This window comes from Pseudophryne corroboree, chromosome 8 (genome assembly GCF_028390025.1).
Source record: "Pseudophryne corroboree isolate aPseCor3 chromosome 8, aPseCor3.hap2, whole genome shotgun sequence".
In the NCBI taxonomy this organism is placed as follows: domain Eukaryota; kingdom Metazoa; phylum Chordata; class Amphibia; order Anura; family Myobatrachidae; genus Pseudophryne; species Pseudophryne corroboree.
In genome coordinates, this window is record NC_086451.1 from 35141400 (window position 1) to 35167224 (window position 25825).

Consider the following 25825-nt stretch of genomic DNA (forward strand, 5'->3'; position numbering starts at 1 on the left):
GAGCCAGTGCACACCAGGTAGTCCTAAAGCTTTCTTTAGTTGTGCCCAGTCTCCTGCGGAGCCGCTATTCCCCATGGTCCTTACGGAGTCCCAGCATCCACTACGGACTACGAGAAATAGATTTACCGGTGAGTAAAATCTTATTTTTGCAGTTTGCTGACACAGTGACCACCAGTATACTATATATAGCAGTACGGTACGGAAGGCCACTGCTGTACCTACCTATGTGTCGTCATTAAGTATACTATCCATCTACATTCTATACCTGTGGTGCATTTTAGTTTTGCAGTTTGCTGACACAGTGACCACCAGTATATAAAGCAGTACGGTACGGAAGGCCACTGCTCTACTTACCTCTGTGTCGTCATTAAGTATACTATCCATCTACATTCTATACCTGTGGTGCATTTTAGTTTTGCAGTTTGCTGACACAGTGACCACCAGTATACTATATATAGCAGTACGGTACGGAAGGCCACTGCTGTACCTACCTCTGTGTCGTCATTAAGTATACTATCCATCTACATTCTATACCTGTGGTGCATTTTAGTTTTGCAGTTTGCTGACACAGTGACCACCAGTATACTATATATAGCAGTACGGTACGGAAGGCCACTGCTGTACCTACCTCTGTGTCGTCATTAAGTATACTATCTATCTACATTCTATACCTGTGGTGCATTTTAGTTTTGCAGTTTGCTGACACAGTGACCACCAGTATACTATATATAGCAGTACGGTACGGAAGGCCACTGCTGTACCTACCTCTGTGTCATCATTAAGTATACTATCCATCTACATTCTATACCTGTGGTGCGCCTCTTTTTTTCTTTGCATCATGTGCTGTTTGGGGACAATTTTTTTGAAGTGCCATCCTGTCTGACACTGCAGTGCCACTCCTAGATGGGCCAGGTGTTTGTGTCGGCCACTTGTGTCGCTTAGCTTAGTCACACAGCTACCTTGGTGCGCCTTTTTTTCTTTGCATCATGTGCTGTTTGGGGACAATTTTTTTGAAGTGCCATCCTGTCTGACACTGCAGTGCCACTCCTAGATGGGCCAGGTGTTTGTGTCGGCCTCTTGTGTCGCTTAGCTTAGTCACACAGCGACCTTGGTGCGCTTCTTTTTTTCTTTGCATCATGTGCTGTTTGGGTACAATTTTTTTGAAGTGCCATCCTGTCTGACACTGCAGTGCCGCTCCTAGACGGGCCAGGTGTTTGTGTCGGCCACTTGTGTCGCTTAGCTTAGTCACACAGCTACCTTGGTGCGCCTCTTTTTTTCTTTGCATCATGTGCTGTTTGGGGACAATCTTTTTGAAGTGACATCCTGTCTGACACTGCAGTGCCACTCCTAGATGGGCCAGGTGTTTGTGTCGGCCACTTGTGTCGCTTAGCTTAGTCACACAGCGACCTTGGTGCGCCTCTTTTTTTCTTTGCATCATGTGCTGTTTGGGGACAATTTTTTTGAAGTGCCATCCTGTCTGACACTGCAGTGCCACTCCTAGATGGGCCAGGTGTTTGTGTCGGCCACTTGTGTCGCTTATCTTAGTCACACAGCGACCTTGGTGCGCCTCTTTTTTTCTTTGCATCATGTGCTGTTTGGGGACTATTTTTTTGAAGTGCCATCCTGCCTGACACTGCAGTGCCACTCCTAGATGGGCCAGGTTTTTTTGTCGGCCACTTGTGTCGCTTAGCTTAGCCATCCAGCGACCTCGGTGCAAATTTTAGGACTAAAAATAATATTGTGAGGTGTGAGGTGTTCAGAATAGACTGGAAATGAGTGGAAATTATGGTTATTGAGGTTAATAATACTATGGGATCAAAATGACCCCCAAATTCTATGATTTAAGCTGTTTTTTAGTGTTTTTTTTAAAAAACACCCGAATCCGACAAAAAAATTTCAGGGAGGTTTTGCCAAAACGCGTCCGAATTCAAAACACGGCCGCGGACCCGAATCCAAAACCAAAACACAAAACCCGAAAAATGTCCGGTGCACATCACTAGTTTGCACGGCTGCTAAAAGTAACTAGCGAGCGATCAACTGGAATGAGGGCCAATGATTGCTAGTACAAGCAATAAAAACGCATTCATTAACCCTGTTGGTTATGTACCCCATTTTGATACAAGTTCTACGAGGAAGATATGAGATCTCGTCCTCATCTGACAAGAGGGCCGCGGAGGGGAGAGGCTCTCCGTAAACAACATAGGCCTCAGCTCTCCGGTTGCCGGGGGAACACTTGTAAGTAAACGGAGACATGTGGAGCCAGGAGTGGAACAGAGCCAGCAGGTCTCCACAGCACGTGGATTACACAAGCAGCTCAGGGCTGGCCATGTAAACAAGCCGATAAGCTACTACTGTTTTCTAACACGGCCAGTGGGAATGTGGAAAAAGCACCTTTACTAACCCCCCACTTGCAGCATAGAGTATAACACAGAGCAGCAGAGAGAAAGCGACCTGCATCTTTTAAGGTGACCTTTGGACACCATGCAAGGAAGGGAGCTCAGAAGATCTGTGTCGTATCCAAAGGCACCGAGAATAGGTAACACAAGGAAGCCGTACATATCATAATATAAAGCAATAAAGCAATAAAAAAACAGTAAATGTCATACCCAGACAGGTAATGTGGAAGTGTGTTGTTTTATTTTAGGATTTCCCAATTTCAGAGTTCACAATATTTGATCTTACATTCCTCTTTAACACAACTATATATACAGTATATATATATATATATATATATATATATATATCTGCATATATATTTTGTTGTGCTACTGATGGGCACTGAATCTCCTGAAGGATAAGGAGCAGCCTAAAAATGGACTTTGTCCTGGTGGGAAACTGTATCCCTTTTTAGAAGATTTGGGAAGTGTTGGGCTCACGGTGGTCAGTCTAACTTATTTTAGAGTGCAACTCGATTTACAGGGGTACAACGCTAGTAGCTAGGGTAAACAGTTACTGAAATGGGAACTATTGGAGCATGTTGCCATATGATCAGCTGATGCGGCGTGCAACCCGCAGGGCTGCGCATTGCATCGTATTCGCACCCATTAACATGCACGATGTGGATACAATGGGTCGTATGATAGGTCGATATTGTGTATTCGTACACGACATCGACCTAGTGTATGGCCAGCATAAGTCTGAATAATTGACGTTTAAACACATGTCTGAGCACTGCTACTGGCTCCCTACAGCAGAAGAGTGTCGCAGAGGAGAAGCCACCTGCCTCGTGCAGCAGCCCACTCCCTGGATGTCACTGCCGCCTCCTGCACGCATCCTATGTTGAAGAGTTCACCCCTCTGCCAGACCACTTCAAGGGGAAATGATATAGGGGGTTATTCAGAGTTGTTAGCAAACCAAAATCGTTGGCAAATGGGCAAGACCATTTGCCCGGCAGGTGGGGCAGATGTAACATGTGCAGAGAGAGTTAGATTTGGGTGGGTTATATTGTTTCTGTGCAGGGTAAATACTGGCTGCTTTATTTTTACACTGTAATTTAGATTACAGTTTGAACACCACACCCAAATCTAACTCTCTCTGCACATGTTACATCTGCCCCACCTGCAGTGCAACATAGAGCCTGATTAAGATCTGATCGCAGCAGCAAATTTGTTAGCAAATGGGCAAAACTATGGGCCTAATTCAGACCTGATCGTAGCCCTGCACAATTTTGCAGGGCTACGATCAGGCACACAGACATGCAGGGGGACGCCCAGCACAGGGCTAGTACGCCCCGCATGTCAGGCCCAACCCCCCCCCCCTTCCCCCCAGTGTTAAAATAAAGCAGACAGTACTGTATTTACCCTGCACAGAAACAATATAACCCACCCAAATCTAACTCTCTCTGCACATGTTACATCTGCCCCACCTGCACTGCACATGGGGGGTCATTCTGACCTGATTGCTGCTGTGAGGCCGTTCAGGTCTGAACTGCACATGCGCCGGCGCTTGCGAGAGATGCTATCAGCATCTAAGCCCAGCGATCGCCCTGCCTGATTGAGAGGCAGAGGCGGTCGCTGGGCGGGCCGCCGTTTTGGGGCATGCCCGTGGCGGCTGCGTGACATCACAAACAATGCAGCCGCTGCGACCTGGAGAGCGACGGGTACCTCCCTGCCAGCATGTAAGAGCTGGGGGGGGGGGGGGGGGGACAAACATTTGGGGCGAACTATCCCTGTGCTGGGCTGCCCCCCGCATGTCTGAGCAACTGATTGTAGCCGTGCAAAATTTTGCACGGCTACGATCAGGCCTGAATAAGGCCCATGGTTTTGCCCATTTGCTAACTTTTCTTGTTTATAACAACTCTGAATAACCCCCCCATGGTCCTCACAGTGTGACAGTCAGCTTCCAGTTGCCAGCTGATTCACTGGGCTCTCCGGGACTCGGGTACCTTCTGCTGCCACTCTCTTCCCTCTGCAGTTGGCTGCCCGGCAGCTGGGGGGAGCCGTTAGTTATAGCCTCAGCTTCTCCCTATTCACCCTCCCTAACTAGTGTCCCCGTATCGCAGGGAGCCGCCGGGATTTCTAGTGGGGTACCACATAAGTTACAAGCGGGCATACACACACTAATTAATGAAAGGCATCTGCAGGTTGAAACCTCTTTTTAATTGGGATTTTGAGCACCCCCATTATCTTTTCTGCATAACATTTTCATTGGCAATGTAACAATTGGAATATTTACATTAAGGGGAACGATTTTGAAAATGCCCCATATCACTGGCCTGAGGCGGTGAGAGATAATATAATGTTATATGGAGGAAAGTGTGGTGCAATATAGAGGAAAGTGGATAGATGAAAGTGTGGAACAATATGGAAGAAAGTGTGGCACAAAATGGAGGAAAGTGTGGCACAAAATGGAGGAAAGTGGTGCAATATGGAGGAAAGTATGGGGCAATATGGGGCAGTACGGATGGTGGGCAATATGAGGCAGTACGGATGGTGTAATGGATAGCATTACTGCCCACACTGGCCCTAACTGTGTTGAGTTTGTATGTTCTCCTCATGTTTGCATGGGTTTCCTCCCACAATCCCAAAATATCCTGGTAGGCTAATTGGCTCCCGACAAAAAAATTAACCCTATCGTGTACATGTGGTTAGGGCAGACTAGATAGGCCAAGTGGTTCTTATCTGCCATCAAATTCTATGTTTCTATATTTTACCCCGGTGATACGGGCCTGAGGTAGTGAGAGATAACGTAATGCTTTGCCGAGCCAGTCTCGCCAATTATATGCATGTGGAAGATGCCTATCCACTCAATACAGCAGTGTTTCCCAACCTCGGCCCTCAAGCCACACTAGCAGTCCAGGTTTTCAGGATATCCATGCTTGAGCACAGATGAGTAAATCAAAATAACTGAGGTATTAAATAAGTCACCTGTGCTCAAGTATGTCTATCCTTAAAACCTAGACTGTTAGTGTGCCTTGAGGGCTTTGGTTGGGAACCCCTGAACTAGAGAGGTCACTTCTAATAAACCACTAGTTCCCAGTGAATGGAAAGGGATGAATATTGCTGCCTCAGCCCACAAAAAGGCTTCACAAAATGGCTGCCATCATGGCTTGATGATGGTATCTTTAAATTCTGTAAACACAAAACAAACAAGAGCATTGTCCATTGTTGGTATTTCATCTATAAATGTCCCAGGTTTCGTCTGCACCCTTTCAGCCTCTAAGCCACCTTGACGCCGCGGAATTGAGCGGCGGTAGAACACAGTCCAGTTTACTCGTTTAGCCGTGTTTGCTCTGCTACGCCTGTATTCAACCTACAATTTATTTTGGGATTGGTTGCTGAGTATCTGTCAGGCTGCTTAATGCATGTGTTTACCCTGTGGATGCATTATGTTCAGTTACTCTATTATACCACGTTCTCTGGCGATACGTCCCTGTTGTAACTGTGCCGTCTCCACCCTGTGTACACCTTATCCGGAGCTTGTTTGATGTGTGTACTGTATTTGAAGGCCAATCTCTGCTAATAAAACTATTAATATCCTCTCCGTCGCTTGTCTAATAGGTTTAAGTTCTAATCGTATAATCTCTTTATATGAATGATCGGTTATGTCACCTTACCTTAAAACATGGAATAAGAGCCGGAATGTTAATGTTGTTTTCACTAACTTAGCAATATATAAATACATAAGCTGCTGCTGAGCTTATTGGCATTGAGCGATGTTATAGAGCAATTCTGGCTGGATGGTAATACAGTTAGCACTTTCCTTTATCCAGTTATATTATTATTAGTATTTATTATGCGGGGAAAAAATGTTTTGTAACCATTTCCAGTGAAATGTGAAGTGAATGTGGCGTGTTGGGTGGATGTGATTACATGGCTGGTAGTCTGCGTGCATCACTTCAGCCCATACTGTCATCTGCACACTGCTCAGGCGGCCATTTTTATGAAATGAACCAATATTTACGATTGGTTGCCATAGGCAACTTCTCCACTTGCCGTTTTCTTCACTGTTTGGATGGCTTGATACATCCCCCCCCTAAGTTTTAGCGTTATTTCTGTAGCATAGTGCAGGTACTGTGTATAAGGGACAGGTACAAAGTGCAAAACTGCTGATCAATATCCCATCTAATCAGACTGGTACATATGAATATAGACTAAAGGTGGGTACACACTGGCCGACATATCGGTCGTTCTATTGAACGGACGATATATCGCAGGTCCGTTGGCCAGTGTGTACGGGCAATATGTCTGTGAACGCCGTCGTTCACAGACATATCGCGTCGACCCGCATCACAGCCGACGGCCAATATATCTACCGATATAATGGCGCGTCGCTGTGTGTGTACGGGCCGACCGCCTGTACACATGCTGCAGCGGTTGGCGGTGATTGACAGCTGAACTGGACGGGTGTGTGTACACGCCCGCCCAGTTCATGACGTCAGTCCCCGACGGATCGGGCAGTGTGTATGCTCAACACACTGCCCGATCCGTCCATAGATATATCTGCCAATCAATTGATCGGCAGATATATCTATCAGTGTGTCCCCACCTTAACACACAACTTTACCACAAGCTACATGGCCCCGTGCTTAGGTATGGCATAGCCCCCACCCCCACCCCCTCCACCACCACCGCACCCTGTTGCGGCCTTGCCCTCCTTAAAGTTCTTCGCTAGCCATCGTATACAGCATTTTTATACAACATTTTAGATGCCATATAGCACTCACTCGCCGCAAACACAGCAAGGTATGTTGGGAATCTGGACGTAATATGCCTCAAAATGCCCGACATAGCTCATTATTACACAAAGAAGTGCAAGGTTCCTTATTAACCTTTATTATATAGTGCCCAACATAAATTGTATTTGCCTTCCGGATGTCTGGGAGGTTCTTGAACATGAGGAGGAGTTCCCATAGTCTGAAGACAGTAAACCGGCCTCCTGCATACCGCACACTTACCCAGCGAAATGAGCGATTCAGGAGATTAAAGACGCGTTTCGCAGTGATCCGTGTATTTGTGGTCTTGTCCCTCAATTGCGGTATTGCGAATGTGGGGAGCTGTGATATTGTGATCCGTGGCACCACGACCCCACCAACGCCACTCCGAATGTCGGCAAATAGGCAACATTAATACACAGCGCTTTACAGACAATGGCCCTCATTCCGAGTTGTTCGCTCGCAAGCTGCTTTTAGCAGCTTTGCACACGCTAAGCCGCCGCCCTCTGGGAGTGAATCTTAGCTTATCAAAATTGCGAACGAAAGATTCGCAATATTGCGAAAAGACTTCTCTGTGCAGTTTCTGAGTAGCTCCAGACTTACTCTTCCAGTGCGATCAGTTCAGTCAGTTTCGTTCCTGGTTTGACGTCACAAACACACCCAGCGTTCGGCCAGACACTCCCCCGTTTCTTCAGCCACTCTCGCGTTTTTCCCAGAAACGGCAGCGTTTTTTCACACACTCCCATAAAACGGCCAGTTTCCGCCCAGAAACACCCACTTCCTGTCAATCACACTCCGATCTCCAGAACGAAGAAAAAACCTTGTAATGCCGTGAGTAATATACCAATCTTCATAGCAAATTTACTTGGCGCAGTCGCAGTGCGAACATTGCGCATGCGCAGTTAGCGGAAAATCGCTGCGATGCGAAGAAAATTACCGAGCGAACAACTCGGAATGACCACCAATATTTATTCATTCACATGAGCTTCAGCCCCAGTGGAGATTCCCAAAATACTAACACAGACCTACCCTAACAATGGGCCTAATTCAGATCTGTTCGCTCGCTAGCGTTTTACGCTGCGCAGCGATCAGGTAGCTACTGCACCTGCGTACGCACCGCAATGTGCAGGCGCGCCGTACGGTGCCTGCGTACGCACCGCAATGTGCAGGCGCGCCGTACGGTTACAAAGCGGATCGTTATTGTGCACTGGTTCTAGCGAAGAAACCATTCGCACAGCCGATCGCAAGGAGATTGACAGGAAGAAGGCGTTTGTGGGTGGCAACTGACCGTTTTCTGGGAGTGGTTGGAAAAACGCGGGCGTGTCGAGGCGTTTGCAGGGCGGGTGTCTGACGTCAATTCCTGGCTCGAATAGGCTGAAGTGATCGCAGCTGCTGAATAAGGTCAGAGCTACTCAGAAACTGCACAAGCTATTTTTGCGCAGGGCGGCGACTATCTATTCACAGCGCTGCAAAAAATAGCTAGCGAGCGAACAGATCGTAATTATGCCCAATGACCTAACCTATTTTTTGGACTGTGGGAGGAACTAGGAACATACAAAATTGAATGCAGATTACACCCCAGTTGGTATAGTGACCATGGCCGTGGATCTTGTTTAGCAATGCAAGCCACTGTGCTGCCATGCTGCCTTTCGGTAATAGTGCCAGTTATGGGAGGCCTCAAACTCATTATAATGATAGATTTGCTACATGGATCTGAGAATCACACACACCAACCTGTCTGCAGAAAGTGAAGCTCACTGCGCAGGGTAAAGAAGTACATTGTACCTACCTGACATTGGGTGTCTCCAGCTGACTGCCCAGAGCTGCTAAGTACTGATTGCGCCTGGTGTCTTTTACCAAAGCCTCCACCAACTCCTCACATCGTGTCTGCACCTCGCCCATCAGCTGCAACACGCACTGCTGCACCTCGTGGGGCGAGGGGGAGAGAAGCTGAGGTAACACGCTATCCATGGCTCAGGTTCTGTCACCGCAAGGTACCTGCCGGATGACACAGTCACAGAATACACTTCTGGGTCGTCCCTGGGATTTTACATTTCTACAGCAGCACTACATAAGAATGCAAATAAAAAGAAGGGTGAAAGCCAAACGCCATTTGATACCTCATGCCTCAGTATGTTGCTTCGTCTTTACAGATCTGTCTAGGCAATGGTACCTCATGCCTCAAATTATTATTCCACTAGTTACCAGCCCGTCAAAATGACGGAACAACATAACAGTGCAGTCAGCGCCAGTGGCTGTGCGAGCAATACTTGAATCGCTCCTTCGGGCACTCGCTAGTGGCTGCCAGCGTGCAAAACACTTGGAAGTCCCCCCATAGAGGTGATGGGCAGTGTTAGCCTTTTATTATATAGGATTTTCTCCAACACTGTGACCAAAAGCAGACTTCATTCTGTCCCTCGGCTGCGATATGTCAGAGTATATACTGTAGGGGTGCACAATGCTGACAGGACTTGTCCCAGAGGGAATAAAAAATGTTGCACTGGTAAATATCGCACTAAGGAGTAAATACTACGATGGTAGTTCAATAAGTAAGGTCACAAGACCTCTCCTGTGTGTAATTTCCCGCCAGGCCAGAGCAGGTAGACCGCTGCTTCCTCTCACAGGCATTAGACTGCGCCTCATTTCAGTCATACTGAGGGCACAGCAGTCAGCTGACATTCATCGCCATCTTGTCCGTGTGGATGCCGGTGATAGCATCATGTCACGGGGACAGGCTTGGCGCACTGCCTTTGATAACGGCAGGGCAGACGTTAAAGATGAGCAGCGATCCGGTTGGGCCAAGCACGTCCACCACAGATGACAGAATTTGACACCGACTTCTTCTATGCCGGTATAGATGCCTTGGTGTACCGCGGGAACAAATGCTGAGACAAGTATGGGGACTATGTGGAAAAATATTCTGTACCTAGGCCATACTATTGATAATACATATATGTACGAGCTGAATACATTTACGCAATGAGAGGCCTTGTTACGTTACTTATTGAACCACCCTCATATATAGAGTGCTGGCAACCTGTGTGCGCACACAGACATGTCAGCCACTACACATACGTATGCATGGCGTTTTCAGTCATGTGGGGGGCGGTGGCTTGTGCACCAATCATTTAAAAAAGTTGTCTCCAGTCCTATGTATAGAGAGTATGAGAGAGACATGTAGCCCCAATGTGATTCATGCAGAGAGGGTATAAGGGAGACATACAGCCACTATGGGGCCTAATTATCATTTAATATTTGCAGAATATTCCCCCGAAAACACCCGTTTATGGTCAGGCCACATATATGTCTGACTCCCGCTAGAGGAGTGAAGAGACTACTGATACGGTCTCATCACTCCGAGCACACTGCAGGGACACGCTCCTTTCAGAAACCCTGTGTGCTAAGTAATATATTCCGCCAGTGTAATCGCATACCGCAGTGCACTAATGTCACGCACAGATCGCATCGAGAACGTAATTACTGAGAGATGCAGAGACGGTATAAGAGACATACAGACGGTGTGTGAGAGATGCAGAGACAGTACATACAGACACCATGTGAGAGATGCAGATACGATATAAGGGAGACATACAGACCCTGTGCGAGAGATACAGAGACAGTATAAGAGACATACAGACGGTGTGTGAGAGATGCAGAGACAGTATAAGAGACATACAGACCCTGTGCGAGAGATACAGAGACAGTATAAGAGACATACAGACCCTGTGCGAGAGATACAGAGACAGTATAAGAGACATACAGATGGTGTGTGAGAGATGCAGAGACAGTATAAGAGACATACAGACCCTGTGCGAGAGATACAGAGACAGTATAAGAGACATACAGATCCTGTGCGAGAGATACAGAGACAGTATAAGAGACATACAGACCCTGTGCGAGAGATACAGAGACAGTATAAGAGACATACAGACCCTGTGCGAGAGATACAGAGACAGTATAAGAGAGACAGACCCTGTGTGAGAGATACAGAGACAGTATAAGAGAGACAGACCCTGTGTGAGAGATACAGAGACAGTATAAGAGACATATAGACCCTGTGTGAGAGATACAGAGACAGTATAAGAGACATACAGACCCTGTGCGAGAGATACAGAGACAGTATAAGAGACATACAGACCCTGTGCGAGAGATACAGAGACAGTATAAGAGAGACAGACCCTGTGTGAGAGATACAGAGACAGTATAAGAGACATACAGACCCTGTGCGAGAGATACAGAGACAGTATAAGAGACATACTGACCCTGTGCGAGAGATACAGAGACAGTATAAGAGAGACATATAGACCCTGTGCGAGAGATACAGACAGTGCGCGGGATGTACTAAGCGGAAAATGCGGTAAACAGGGAGTTTACCGCATTTTCCTGATGTACTAACCCCCGGCCGGCAGGACAGCGCCGCGGCGGGGCACGCCAGCTTTAGCTGGCGTACGTCCATAGAAGCCTATGGGCTTCTCTTCGCGGCGCTGTGTGAGGGATCCGATCGGATCCCTCCCAGCATTCCCTGCGGCCGCCCCCGTCACCCCGCGCATGCGCAGACTGACTCCTGGGGCCGAATCCCGGAAGTCAGGCTGCCGCTGCGCATCGCGGAGGACAGCTCTTATCGGAAGAGCTGTCCTCCGCAATGCTGATCGCATATGTTAGTACATATGCGATCAGCATCGTGGCGCAGGGAGGCGCAGGGCGGCGATGTACATTAGTACATCCCGCCCAGTATAAGAGAGACATATAGACCCTGTGTGAGAGATGCAGAGACAGTATAAGAGACATACAGACCCTGTGTGAGAGATGCAGAGATGGTATAAGAGACATAGGGGTAAATTTACTAAGATTCGTATTTTCCCGTTTCAGGTCAAAGTTCAATCACGAATGACATCGAAAGTGTAAAACTGCAACTTTTTGAATTGATTACGACTAATTTACTAAGCTGTCGTATTCGGGTTTTTCTTTTGCTCCGATGTCGATGTCATTCGTGGTTTTTTTTCTATTTTTACGGCAGTGATTAGCAAAACACTGCCGACTTTTTTACAATGAATCTCGGCCGGATCTGTGTGATCCGTGCTGGGGTTCATTTTTTTTGTTTTTTTTAAATTAAACACTGTCAAATATTTAAAAAAAAATTGCGTGGGGTCCCCCCTCCTAAGCATAACCAGCCTCGGGCTCTTTGAGCCGATCCTGGTTGCCGAAATATGTGAAAAAAATTGACAGGGGTTCCCCCATATTTAAGCAACCAGCATCGGGCTCTGCGCCTGGTCCTGGTTCCAAAAATACGGGGGACAAAAAGAGTAGGGTCCCCCGTATTTTTAAAACCAGCACCGGGCTCCACTAGCTGGACAGATAATGCCACAGCCGGGGGTCACTTTGATATAGTGCCCTGCGGCCGTGGCATCAAAAATCCAACTAGTCACCCCTGGCCGGGGTACCCTGGGGGAGTGGGGACCCCTTCAATCAAGGGGTCCCCCCCCCAGCCACCCAAGGGCCAGGGGTGAAGCCCGAGGCTGTCCCCCCCCATCCAATGGGCTGCGGATGGGGAGGCTGATAGCCTTTTGTGATAATGAAAAGATATTGTTTTTAGTAGCAGTACTACAAGGCCCAGCAAGCCTCCCCCGCATGCTGGTACTTGGAGAACCACAAGTACCAGCATGCGGCGGAAAAACGGGCCCGCTGGTACCTGTAGTACTACTACTAAAAAAATACCCAAAAAAAGACAAGACACACACACCGTGAAAGTATAATTTTATTACATACATACATACACACATACATACATACATACATACTTACCTTATGTTCCCACGCAGGTCGGTCCTCTTCTCCAGTAGAATCCAAGGGGTACCTGTTGAAGAAATTATACTCACGAGATCCAGGGGTCCAGGGTCCTCGGGGAATCCAGGTGTAATCCACGTACTTGAAAAAAATAACAAAACGGACACCCGAGCCACGCACTAAAAGGGGACCCATGTTTGCACATGGATCCCCTTTTCCCGACTGCCAGAAACCCACTCTGACTGATGTCTAAGTGGGTTTCTTCAGCCAATCATGGAGCGCCACGTTGTAGCACTCTCCTGATCGGCTGTGTGCTCCTGTACTGAGTGACAGGCGGCACACGGCAGTGTTACAATGTAGCGCCTATGCGCTCCATTGTAACCAATGCTGGGAACTTTCTGCCCTGCGGTTGACCTAAAGTGACGTCACCGCTGAGCAGAAAGTTCCCAGCATTGGTTACAATGGAGCGCATAGGCGCTACATTGTAACACTGCCGTGTGCCGCCTGTCACTCAGTACAGGAGCACACAGCCGATCAGGAGAGTGCTACAACGTGGCACTCCCTGATTGGCTGAAGAAACCCACTTAGACATCAGTCAGAGTGGGTTTCTGGCAGTCGGGAAAAGGGGATCCATGTGCAAACATGGGTCCCCTTTTAGTGCGTGGCTCGGGTGTCCGTTTTGTTATTTTTTTCAAGTACGTGGATTACACCTGGATTCCCCGAGGACCCTGGACCCCTGGATCTCGTGAGTATAATTTCTTCAACAGGTACCCCTTGGATTCTACTGGAGAAGAGGACCGACCTGCGTGGGAACATAAGGTAAGTATGTATGTATGTGTGTATGTATGTAATAAAATTATACTTTCACGGTGTGTGTGTCTTGTCTTTTTTTGGGTATTTTTTTAGTAGTAGTACTACAGGTACCAGCGGGCCCGTTTTTCCGTCGCATGCTGGTACTTGTGGTTCTCCAAGTACCAGCATGCGGGGGAGGCTTGCTGGGCCTTGTAGTACTGCCACTAAAAACAATATCTTTTCATTATCACAAAAGGCTATCAGCCTCCCCATCCGCAGCCCATTGGATGGGGGGGGGGACAGCCTCGGGCTTCACCCCTGGCCCTTGGGTGGCTGGGGGGGGGGGGACCCCTTGATTGAAGGGGTCCCCACTCCCCCAGGGTACCCCGGCCAGGGGTGACTAGTTGGATTTTTGATGCCACGGCCGCAGGGCACTATATCAAAGTGACCCCCGGCTGTGGCATTATCTGTCCAGCTAGTGGAGCCCGGTGCTGGTTTTAAAAATACGGGGGACCCCTACTCTTTTTGTCCCCCGTATTTTTGGAACCAGGACCAGGCGCAGAGCCCGATGCTGGTTGCTTAAATATGGGGGAACCCCTGTCAATTTTTTCCCCATATTTCTGCAACCAGGATCGGCTCAAAGAGCCCGAGGCTGGTTATGCTTAGGAGGGGGGACCCCACGCAATTTTTTTTAATAAAATAACAACTTTCCCACCCCTTCCCACTGATATACATGCACGGATCTCATGGATCCCTGCATGCCTATCCAATCACGGGAAAAAAAAGCAGGTCTGTTTTTTTTTAGCACTTTTTTACGAGTTGTAATTTTTCACGGCAGTGTTTTTTTTTTTTTTGCTTTGCACTTCTTAGTAAATTACCGAGATTCATACTTAAACAGCCGCGTTTTGACCGATGGTGTATTCATTCGTAATTTTTTTCTTGGACTTGCAAAAAATTACGAATGCCCTCATCACTGCCGTGATTATTGCTTAGTAAATTACCGAGATGACACTTTGATGAAAAAACGGCATCTCGGTCAAAATCGGGAGCTTAGTAAATTTACCCCATACTGTAGGGGTATATTTACTAAAATTCGTAATTTTCAGAATGAGGTTAAAGTTCAAACACGAATGACATCGAATGTGTGAAATTGCAACTTTTTGAACTTATTACGACTAATTTACTATGCTGTCGTATTCTGCATTTTCGTGTTTTCCGATGTCGATGTCAATCGTATTTTTTGGCAGTGTTTTACGGGAGTGAATAGTAAAACACTGCCGACATTAACACAATGAATCTCGGCCGGATCTGTGAGATCCGTGCAGGGCTTCATTGTGCACCTTTCGTAAAAAAAATAAAGTGTTAAAAATAAAAAAATAAAATGCGTGGGGTCCCCCCTCCTAAGCAAAACCAGCCTCGGGCTCTTTGAGCCGGTCCTGGTTGTCAAAATATGGGGGGGGGGGAAATTACAGGGGCTCCCCCATATTTCATCAACCAGCACCGGGCTCTGCGCCTGGTCCTGGTGCAAAAAATACGGGGGACAAAAAGCGTAGGGGTCCCCCGTATTTTTTGAACCAGCACCGGGCTCCACTAGCCAGGTACATAATGCCAGAGCCGGGGGACACTTTTATTGTGGTCCTGGCGGCCCTGGCATTACATCCCCAACTAGTCACCCCTGGCCGGGGTACCCTGGAGGAGTGGGAACCCCTTAAATCAAGGCGTCCCCCCCTCCAGCCACCCAAGGGCCAGGGGTGAAGCCGGAGGCTGTCCCCCCCCATACGAGGGCGGCGGATGGGGGGCTGATAGCCAAGTGTAAAAAATCAGAATATTGTTTTTAGTAGCAGTACTACAAGTCCCAGCAAGCCTCCCCCGCAAGCTGGTACTCGGAGAACCACAAGTACCAGCATGCGGTGGAAAACCGGGCCAGCTGGTACCTGTAGTACTACTACTAAAAAAATACCCAACAAAAAACAGGACACACACACCGTGACAGTAAAAGTTTATTACATACATGCACACCTACATACATACATACATACTTACCTATGTTCACACGAGGCTCGGTCCTCTTCTCCATGTAGAATCCTCGGGGTACCTGAGAAAAAAATTATACTCACATAATCCAGGGTAGCTTCTGTCCTCTTTGTAATCCACGTACTTGGCAAAAAAACAAACCGGAAACCCGACCACGCACTGAAAGGGGTCCCATGTTTACATATGGGACCCCTTTCCCCGACTGCCAGGACCCCCCCTGACTCCTGTCAAAGAGGGTCCCTTCAGTCAATCAGGGATCGCCACGTCGTGGCACTCTCCTGATTGGCTGCGCACTGAAATACAATGTAGCGCATAGGCGCTCCATTGTATCCAATGGTGGGAACTTTGCAGTCAGCGGTTGACCGAAAGTAACCTCACCACTGACCCCAAAGTTCCCACCATCCACCATTGGATACAATGGAGCTCATAGGCGCAACATTGTATCTCTGCCGTGTGCAGCCTCAATCACACTACAGGAGCGCACAGCCAATCAGGAGAGTGCCACGACTGGCGCCCCCTGATTGGCTGAAAGGACCCTCTTTGACAGGAGTCAGGGGGGGTCCTGGCAGTCGGGGAAAGGGGTCCCATGTGTAAACATGGGACCCCTTTCAGTGCGTGGTCGGGTTTCCGGATTGTTTTTTTGCCAAGTACGTGGATTATACAAAGAACAGGAGATACACTGGATTATGTGAGTATATTTTTTTCAACAGGTACCCCGAGGATTCTACATGGAGAAGAGGACCGAGCCTCGTGTGAACATAGGTAAGTATGTATGTTTGGAGGTGTGCATGTATGTAATAATAAGAATTTACTTACCGATAATTCTATTTCTCGTAGTCCGTAGTGGATGCTGGGAACTCCGTAAGGACCATGGGGAATAGCGGCTCCGCAGGAGACTGGGCACAAAAGTAAAAGCTTTAGGACTACCTGGTGTGCACTGGCTCCTCCCCCTATGACCCTCCTCCAAGCCTCAGTTAGGATACTGTGCCCGGACGAGCGTACACAATAAGGAAGGATTTTGAATCCCGGGTAAGACTCATACCAGCCACACCAATCACACCGTACAACCTGTGATCTGAACCCAGTTAACAGCATGATAACAGAGGAGCCTCTGAAAAGATGGCTCACAACAAAACCCGATTTTTGTAACAATAACTATGTACAAGTATTGCAGACAATCCGCACTTGGGATGGGCGCCCAGCATCCACTACGGACTACGAGAAATAGAATTATCGGTAAGTAAATTCTTATTTTCTCTGACGTCCTAGTGGATGCTGGGAACTCCGTAAGGACCATGGGGATTATACCAAAGCTCCCAAACAGGCAGGAGAGTGCGGATGACTCTGCAGCACCGAATGAGAGAACTCAAGGTCCTCCTCAGCCAGGGTATCAAATTTGTAGAATTTAGCAAACGTGTTTGCCCCTGACCAAGTAGCTGCTCGGCAAAGTTGTAAAGCTGAGACCCCTCGGGCAGCCGCCCAAGATGAGCCCACCTTCCTTGTGGAATGGGCTTTTACAGATTTTGGCTGTGGCAGGCCTGCCACAGAATGTGCAAGCTGAATTGTACTACAAATCCAACGAGCAATAGTTTGCTTAGAAGCAGGAGCACCCAGCTTGTTGGGTGCATACAGGATAAACAGCGAGTCAGATTTCCTGACTCCAGCCGTCCTGGAAACATATATTTTCAGGGCCCTGACTACGTCCAGCAACTTGGAGTCCTCCAAGTCCCTAGTAGCCGCAGGTACCACAATAGGCTGGTTCAAGTGAAACGCTGAAACCACCTTAGGGAGAAATTGAGGACGAGTCCTCAATTCTGCCCTGTCCGTATGAAAAATTAGGTAAGGGCTTTTATAGGATAAAGCCGCCAATTCTGAGACACGCCTGGCTGAAGCCAGGGCTAACAGCATTACCACTTTCCAAGTGAGATATTTTAAGTCTACAGTGGAGAGTGGTTCAAACCAATGTGATTTTAGGAACCCCAAAACTACATTGAGATCCCAAGGTGCCACTGGAGGCACAAAAGGAGGCTGTATATGCAGTACCCCCTTGACAAACGTCTGAACTTCAGGAACTGAAGCCAGTTCTTTCTGGAAGAAAATCGACAGGGCCGAAATTTGAACCTTAATGGACCCTAATTTTAGGCCCATAGACAGTCCTGTTTGCAAGAAATGCAGGAAACGACCCAGTTTAAATTCCTCTGTAGGGGCCTTCCTGGCCTCGCACCACGCAACATATTTACGCCAAATACGGTGATAATGCTGTACGGTTACATCCTTCCTGGCTTTGATCAGGGTAGGGATGACTTCATCCGGAATGCCTTTTTCCTTTAGGATCCGGCGTTCAACCGCCATGCCGTCAAACACAGCCGCGGTAAGTCTTGGAACAGACAGGGTCCCTGCTGGAGCAGGTCCTTTCTTAGAGGTAGAGGCCACGGGTCCTCTGTGAGCATCTCTTGAAGTTCCGGGTACCAAGTCCTTCTTGGCCAATCCGGAGCCACGAGTATAGTCCTTACTCCTCTCCTTCTTATGATTCTCAGTACCTTGGGTATGAGAGGCAGAGGAGGGAACACATACACTGACTGGTACACCCACGGTGTTACCAGAGCGTCCACAGCTATTGCCTGAGGGTCCCTTGACCTGGCGCAATACCTGTCTAGTTTTTTGTTGAGGCGGGACGCCATCATGTCCACCTTTGGTTTTTCCCAACGGTTCACAATCATGTGGAAGACTTCTGGGTGAAGTCCCCACTCCCCCTGGTGGAGGTCGTGTCTGCTGAGGAAGTCTGCTTCCCAGTTGTCCACTCCCGGAATGAACACTGCTGACAGTGCTATCACATGATTTTCCGCCCAGCGGAGAATCCTTGCAACTTCTGTCATTGCCCTCCTGCTTCTCGTGCCGCCCTGTCTGTTTACGTAGGCGACTGCCGTGATGTTGTCTGACTGGATCAGCACCGGCTGACCTTGATGCAGAGGTCTTGCTAGGCTTAGAGCATTGTAGATGGCCCTTAGCTCCAGGATATTTATGTGAAGTAATGTCTCCAGGCTTGACCACAAGCCCTGGAAATTTCTTCCCTGTGTGACTGCTCCCCAGCCTCTCAGGCTGGCATCCGTGGTCACCAGGACCCAGTCCTGAATGCCGAAACTGCGGCCCTCTAGAAGATGAGCACTCTGCAACCACCACAGGAGAGACACCCTTGTCCTTGGTGACAAGATTATCCGCTGATGCATCTGAAGATGCGACCCGGACCATTTGTCTAGCAGATCCCACTGGAAGGTTCTTGCGTGGAATCCGCCGAATGGGATTGCTTCGTAAGAAGCCACCATCTTTCCCAGGACCCTTGTGCATTGATGCACTGAGACTTGGCCTGGTTTTAGGAGATTTCTGACTAGTTCGGATAACTCCCTGGCTTTCTCCTCCGGGAGAAACACCTTTTTCTGGACTGTGTCCAGGATCATCCCTAGGAATAGAAGTCGTGTTGTCGGGGTCAGCTGCGATTTTGGAATATTGAGAGTCCAACCGTGCTGGCGCAGCACTATCTGAGATAGTGCTACCCCGACTTCCAACTGTTCCCTGGATCTTGCCTTTATCAGGAGATCGTCCAAGTAAGGGATAACTAAAACTCCCTTCCTTCGAAGGAGTATCATCATTTCGGCCATTACCTTGGTAAAGACCCGGGGTGCCGTGGACAATCCAAACGGCAGCGTCTGAAACTGATAGTGACAGTTCTGTACCACAAACCTGAGGTACCCTTGGTGAGAAGGGTAAATTGGGACATGTAGGTAAGCATCTTTGATGTCCAGAGACACCATATAGTCCCCTTCTTCCAGGTTTGCAATCACTGCTCTGAGTGACTCCATCTTGAATTTGAACCTTTGTATGTAAGTGTTCAAGGATTTTAGGTTTAAAATTGGTCTCACCGAGCCGTCCGGCTTCGGTACCACAAATAGTGTGGAATAGTACCCCTTTCCCTGTTGTAGGAGGGGTACCTTGATTATCACCTGCTGGGAATACAGCTTGTGAATGGCTTCCAATACTGCCTCCCTGTCTGAGGGAGACGTCGGTAAAGCAGACTTTAGAAAACGGCGAGGGGGAGACGTCTCGAATTCCAATTTGTACCCCTGAGATACCACTTGAAGGATCCAGGGGTCCACTTGCGAGTGGGCCCACTGCGCACTGAACTTCTTGAGACGGGCCCCCACCGTGCCTGAGTCCGCTTGTAAAGCCCCAGCGTCATGCTGAGGACTTTGCGGGGGCGGGAGAGGGCTTTTGTTCCTGGGAACTGGCTGTTTGTTGCAGCCTTTTCCCTCTCCCTCTGCCACGGGGCAGAAATGAGGCGCCTTTTGCCCGCTTGCCCTTATGGGGCCGAAAGGACTGCGCCTGATAATACGGCGTCTTCTTAGGTTGAGAAGCTACCTGGGGTAAAAATGTGGATTTTCCAGCAGTTGCCGTGGCTACCAGGTCTGATAGACCTACCCCAAATAACTCCTCCCCTTTATAAGGCAATACTTCCATGTGCCTTTTAGAATACGCATCGCCTGACCACTGCCGCGTCCATAAACCTCTTCTTGCAGAAATGGACAGCGCGCTAACTCTTGATGCCAGTCGGCAAATATCCCTCTGTGCATCACGCATATATAGAAATGCATCCTTCAAATGCTCTATAGTCAGTAATATACTGTCCCTATCTAGGGTATCAATATTTTCAGTCAGGGAATCCGACCACGCCAGGCCCGCACTGCACATCCAGGCTGAGGCGATTGCTGGTCGCAGTATAACACCCGTGTGAGAGTAAATACATTTTAGGATATTCTCCAGCTTTCTATCGGCAGGTTCCTTTAGGGCGGCCGTATCAGGAGAGGGTAGTGCTACCTGTTTAGACAAGCGTGTGAGCGCTTTATCCACCCTAGGGGGTGTTTCCCAACGTGCCCTATCCTCTGGCGGGAAAGGGTACGATGCCAATAACCTTTTAGGAATTATCAGTTTTTTATCGGGGGAAACCCACGCCTCATCACACACTTCATTTAATTCCTCGGATACAGGAAAAACTACAGGCAGTTTTTTCTCACCAAACATAATACCCTTTTTAGTGGTACTTTCAGAGATATGCAATACATTTTTCATTGCTTCAATCATGTAACGTGTGGCCCTAGTGGAAGTCACGTATGTCTCCTCATCATCGACACTGGAGTCAGTATCCGTGTCTGTGTCTGCCATTTGAGGTAACGGGCGTTTTAAAGCCCCTGATGGCGTTTGAGACCCCTGGACAGGCACAAGCTGAGTAGCCGGCTGTCTCATGTCGTCAACTGTCTGTCGTAAAGAGCTGACACTATCACGCAATTCCTTCCATAAGCTCATCCACTCAGGTGTCGACTCCCTAGGGGGTGACAACTGTATAATAGGCAATTGCTCCGCCTCCATCTCATTTTCCTCCTCAAACATGTCGACACAATCGTACCGACACACCGCACACACACAGGGAATGCTCTGATAGAGGACAGGACCCCACTAGCCCGTTGGGGAGACAGAGGGAGAGTATGCCAGCACACACCAGAGCGCTATATATAGACAGGAATACCACTATAAAATGTGCTTTTCCCTTTATAGCTGCTGTTAGTATCAAAACTGCGCCAAATTAGTGCCCCCCTCTCTTTTTTACCCTTTTCTGTAGTGCAGGACTGCAGGGGAGAGTCAGGGAGACGTCCTTCCAGCGGAGCTGTGATGGAAAATGGCGCCCGTGTGCTGAGGAGATAGGCTCCGCCCCCTTCTCGGCAGCCTTTTCTCCCGCTTTTTAGGTGAGTTCTGGCAGGGGTTAAAATACATCCATATAGCCCTGGGGGTTATATGTGGTGTATTTATGCCAGCCAAGGTGTTTTACATTGCTGCTCAGGGCGCCCCCCCCTAGCGCCCTGCACCCTCAGTGACCGGAGTGTGAAGTGTGCCTGAGTAACAATGGCGCACAGCTGCAGTGCTGTGCGCTACCTTGTTGAAGACTGATGTCTTCTGCCGCCGATTTTTCCGGACCTCTTCTTGCTTCTGGCTCTGTAAGGGGGCCGGCGGCGCGGCTCTGGGACCGAGCTCCGAGGCTGGGCCTGTGTTCGGTCCCTCTGGAGCTAATGGTGTCCAGTAGCCTAAGAAGCCCAATCCACTCAGCACTTCAGGTGAGTTCGCTTCTTCTCCCCTTAGTCCCTCGATGCAGTAAGCCTGTTGCCAGCAGGTCTCACTGAAAATAAAAAACCTAAACTTAAACTTTCACTAAGAAGCTCAGGAGAGCCCCTAGTGTGCACCCTTCTCGGCCGGGCACAAAAATCTAACAGAGGCTTGGAGGAGGGTCATAGGGGGAGGAGCCAGTGCACACCAGGTAGTCCTAAAGCTTTTACTTTTGTGCCCAGTCTCCTGCGGAGCCGCTATTCCCCATGGTCCTTACGGAGTTCCCAGCATCCACTAGGACGTCAGAGAAAAACTTTTACTGTCACGGTGTGTGTGTCCTGTTTTTTGTTGGGTATTTTTTTTAGTAGTAGTACTACAGGTACCAGCGGGCCCGGTTTTCCACCGCATGCTGGTACTTGTGGTTCTCCAAGTACCCGCTTGCGGGGGAGGCTTGCTGGGACTTGTAGTACTGCTACTAAAAACAATATTCTGATTTTTTTACACTTGGCTATCAGCCCCCCATCCGCCGCCCTTGGATGGGGGGGACAGCCTCGGGCTTCACCCCTGGCCCTTGGGTGGCTGGAGGGGGGGACCCCTTGATTTAAGGGGTTCCCACTCCTCCAGGGTACCCCGGCCAGGGGTGACTAGGTGGGGATGTAATGCCAGGGCCGCCAGGACCACAATAAAAGTGTCCCCCGGCTCTGGCATTAAGTACCTGGCTAGTGGAGCCCGGTGCTGGTTCAAAAAATACGGGGGACCCCTACACTTTTTGTCCCCCGTATTTTTTGCACCAGGACCAGGCGCAGAGCCCGGTGCTGGTTGATGAAATATGGGGGAACCCCTGTCATTTCCCCCCCCATATTTTGACAACCAGGACCGGCTCAAAGAACCCGAGGCTGGTTATGCTTAGGAGGGGGGACCCTACGCATTTTTTTTCTTACATTTAACACTTTCCCACCCCTTCCCACTGATAAACATGCACGGATCTCACGGATCCGTGCACGCCTATCAGAACACGGTAAAAAAAGCAGGTCTATTTGAAAACAGCTTTTTTTTACGATTTGTATTTATTCACGGCAGTGTTCGGTTATTGCCGGCAGTGTTTGTGAAATACAAATTTTAGTAAATTACCGAGTTCTACCAAATAACAGGCGTATTTGACCGATGGTGTATTCATTCGTAATTTTTTACTTTCACTTCAACAAAAATACGAATGCCCTCATCACTGCCGTGATTTGAGTTTAGTAAATTCCCCAGATGACACTTTGAAGAAAAAACACCATCTCGGTCAAAATCGGGAGCTTAGTAAATATACCCCATAGAGCCCCTGTGTGAGAGATGCAGAGATGGTATAAGAGACATACAGCCCCTGTTGAGAGATGCAGAGACAATATGAGAGAGACAGACATACCCTGTGTGAGAGATGCAGAGACAGTATAAGAGACATACAGACCCTGTGTGAGAGATGCAGAGACAGTATAAAAGACATACAGCCCCTGTGTGAGAGATGCAGAGATGGTATAAGAGACATACAGCCCCTGTTGAGAGATGCAGAGACAGTATAAGAGACATACAGACCCTGTGTGAGAGATGCAGAGACAGTATGAGAGAGACAGACATACCCTGTGTGAGAGATGCAGAGACAGTATAAGAGACATACAGACCCTGTGTGAGAGATGCAGAGACAGTATAAGAGACATACAGACCCTGTGTGAGAGATGCAGAGACAGTATAAAAGACATACAGCCCCTGTGTGAGAGATGCAGAGATGGTATAAGAGACATACAGCCCCTGTGTGAGAGATGCAGAGACAGTATAAAAGACATTCAGCCCCTGTGTGAGAGATGCAGAGATGGTATAAGAGACATACAGACCCTGTGCGAGAGATACAGAGACAGTATGAGGGAGACAGACATACCCTGTGTGAGAGATGCAGAGACAGTATAAGAGACATACAGACCCTGTGTGAGAGATGCAGAGACAGTATAAAAGACATACAGCCCCTGTGTGAGATGCAGAGATGGTATAAGAGACATACAGCCCCTGTGTGAGAGATGCAGAGACAGTATAATTGAGACGATATCCGGTCAGATGGTTGACAATGTTAAGGTCGACACTCATTAGGTCGACCACTATTGGTCGACATTGACATGGTCGACATAGACAAATGGTCAACACATGAGAATGGTCGACACATGAAAGGTCGACACGTAAAATGGTCGACATGAGGTTTTTTTTTTTAAACTCTTTGGGACTTTTTCATACTTTATGATCCACATGGACTACGATTGGGAACGGTAATCTGTGCTGAGCGCAGCAGTAGCGGAGCGATGCACCTTGGCCGAAGCATGGCGAGCGAAGCGGTGCACTAATTGGGGTTCCCCGTCACTTTACGCAGAAAATGATACAAAAAAAGTAAAAAAACTCATGTCGACCTTTTCATGTGTCGACCTTTCATATCGGAACCAAGAGAGACATACACACTCTGTGTGAGAGATGCCGAGACAGTGTAAGAGACATACAGACCCCATGTGAGAGATGCAGAGACAGTATAAGAGACATACAGACCCTGTGCGAGAGATACAGAGACAGTATAAGAGACAGACAGACCCTGTGCGAGAGATACAGACAGTATAAGAGACATACAGACCCTGTGTGAGAGATGCAGAGACAGTATAAGAGAGACATACAGACCCTGTGCGAGAGATACAGAGACAGTATAAGAGACATACAGACCCTGTGCGAGAGATACAGACAGTATAAGAGACATACAGACCCTGTGCGAGAGATACAGACAGTATAAGAGACATACAGACCCTGTGTGAGAGATGCAGAGACAGTATAAGAGAGACATACAGACCCTGTGCGAGAGATACAGAGACAGTATAAGAGACATACAGACCCTGTGCGAGAGATACAGACAGTATAAGAGACATACAGACCCTGTGCGAGAGATACAGACAGTATAAGAGACATACAGACCCTGTGTGAGAGATGCAGAGACAGTATAAGAGAGACAGACCCCATGTGAGAGATGCAGAGACAGTATAAGAGAGACAGACAGACCCTGTGTGAGAGATACAGAGACAGTATAAGAGAGACATATAGACCCCATGTGAGAGATGCAGAGACAGTATAAGAGACATACAGACCCCATGTGAGAGATGCAGAGACAGTATAAGTGAGACATACAGACCCCATGTGAGAGATGCAGAGACAGTATGAGAGACATACAGACCCCATGTGAGAGATGCAGAGACAGTATAAGTGAGACATACAGACCCCATGTGAGAGATGCAGAGACAGTATGAGAGAGACATATAGACCCCATGTGAGAGATGCAGAGACAGTATAAGAGACATACAGACCCCATGTGAGAGATGCAGAGACAGTATAAGTGAGACATACAGACCCCATGTGAGAGATGCAGAGACAGTATGAGAGAGATAGTCAGACCACATGTCATAGATGCAGAGACAGTATAATAGGGACATACAGACCCCATGTGAGAGATGCAGAGACAGTATAAGAGAGACATATAGACCCCATGTGAGAGATGCAGAGACAGTATAATAGAGACATACAGACCCCATGTGAGAGATGCAGAGACAGTATGAGAGAGATAGACAGACCACATGTCATAGATGCAGAGACAGTATAATAGAGACATACAGACCACATGTGAGAGATGCAGAGACAGCATAAGAGACATACAGACCCCATGTGAGAGATGCAGAGACATGCACTAGCAGAAAAGTATACTAGAGAGATATAGTTGCATTACAGTGACATGCTGGGTATACCTTACCTGTCTCATAGCTGCCAGTCTCTCGGAGACGGCGTCTGTTCTGTTGCGCTGGTAGAGCCTCCGTGTGTGTGTATGTGTTTGTTTGGGCTTTATACAAGGATAAATGA

At 48.2% G+C, this 25825-nt stretch overlaps 1 protein-coding gene across 3 annotated transcripts in view; it reads right to left on the bottom strand.

Annotated features, from left to right (window-relative positions):
• LOC134948325 (uncharacterized) overlaps window positions 1-25825 on the bottom strand; it is a 67838-nt gene extending 42013 nt beyond the window's left edge. Inside the window, exons 1-2 of one of the 3 annotated variants that reach the window (XM_063936247.1) lie at window positions 25719-25825; window positions 8943-9151 (exon numbers count right to left, since the gene is read on the bottom strand). In XM_063936247.1, the coding sequence (XP_063792317.1) occupies window positions 8943-9124 (182 nt within the window). In that variant the 5' untranslated portion in view covers window positions 9125-9151; window positions 25719-25825. Of the gene's footprint in view, window positions 1-8942; window positions 9152-25718 lie in introns of those variants that run through there. The other 2 variants (XM_063936248.1, XM_063936249.1) reach the window with 2 other exon arrangements.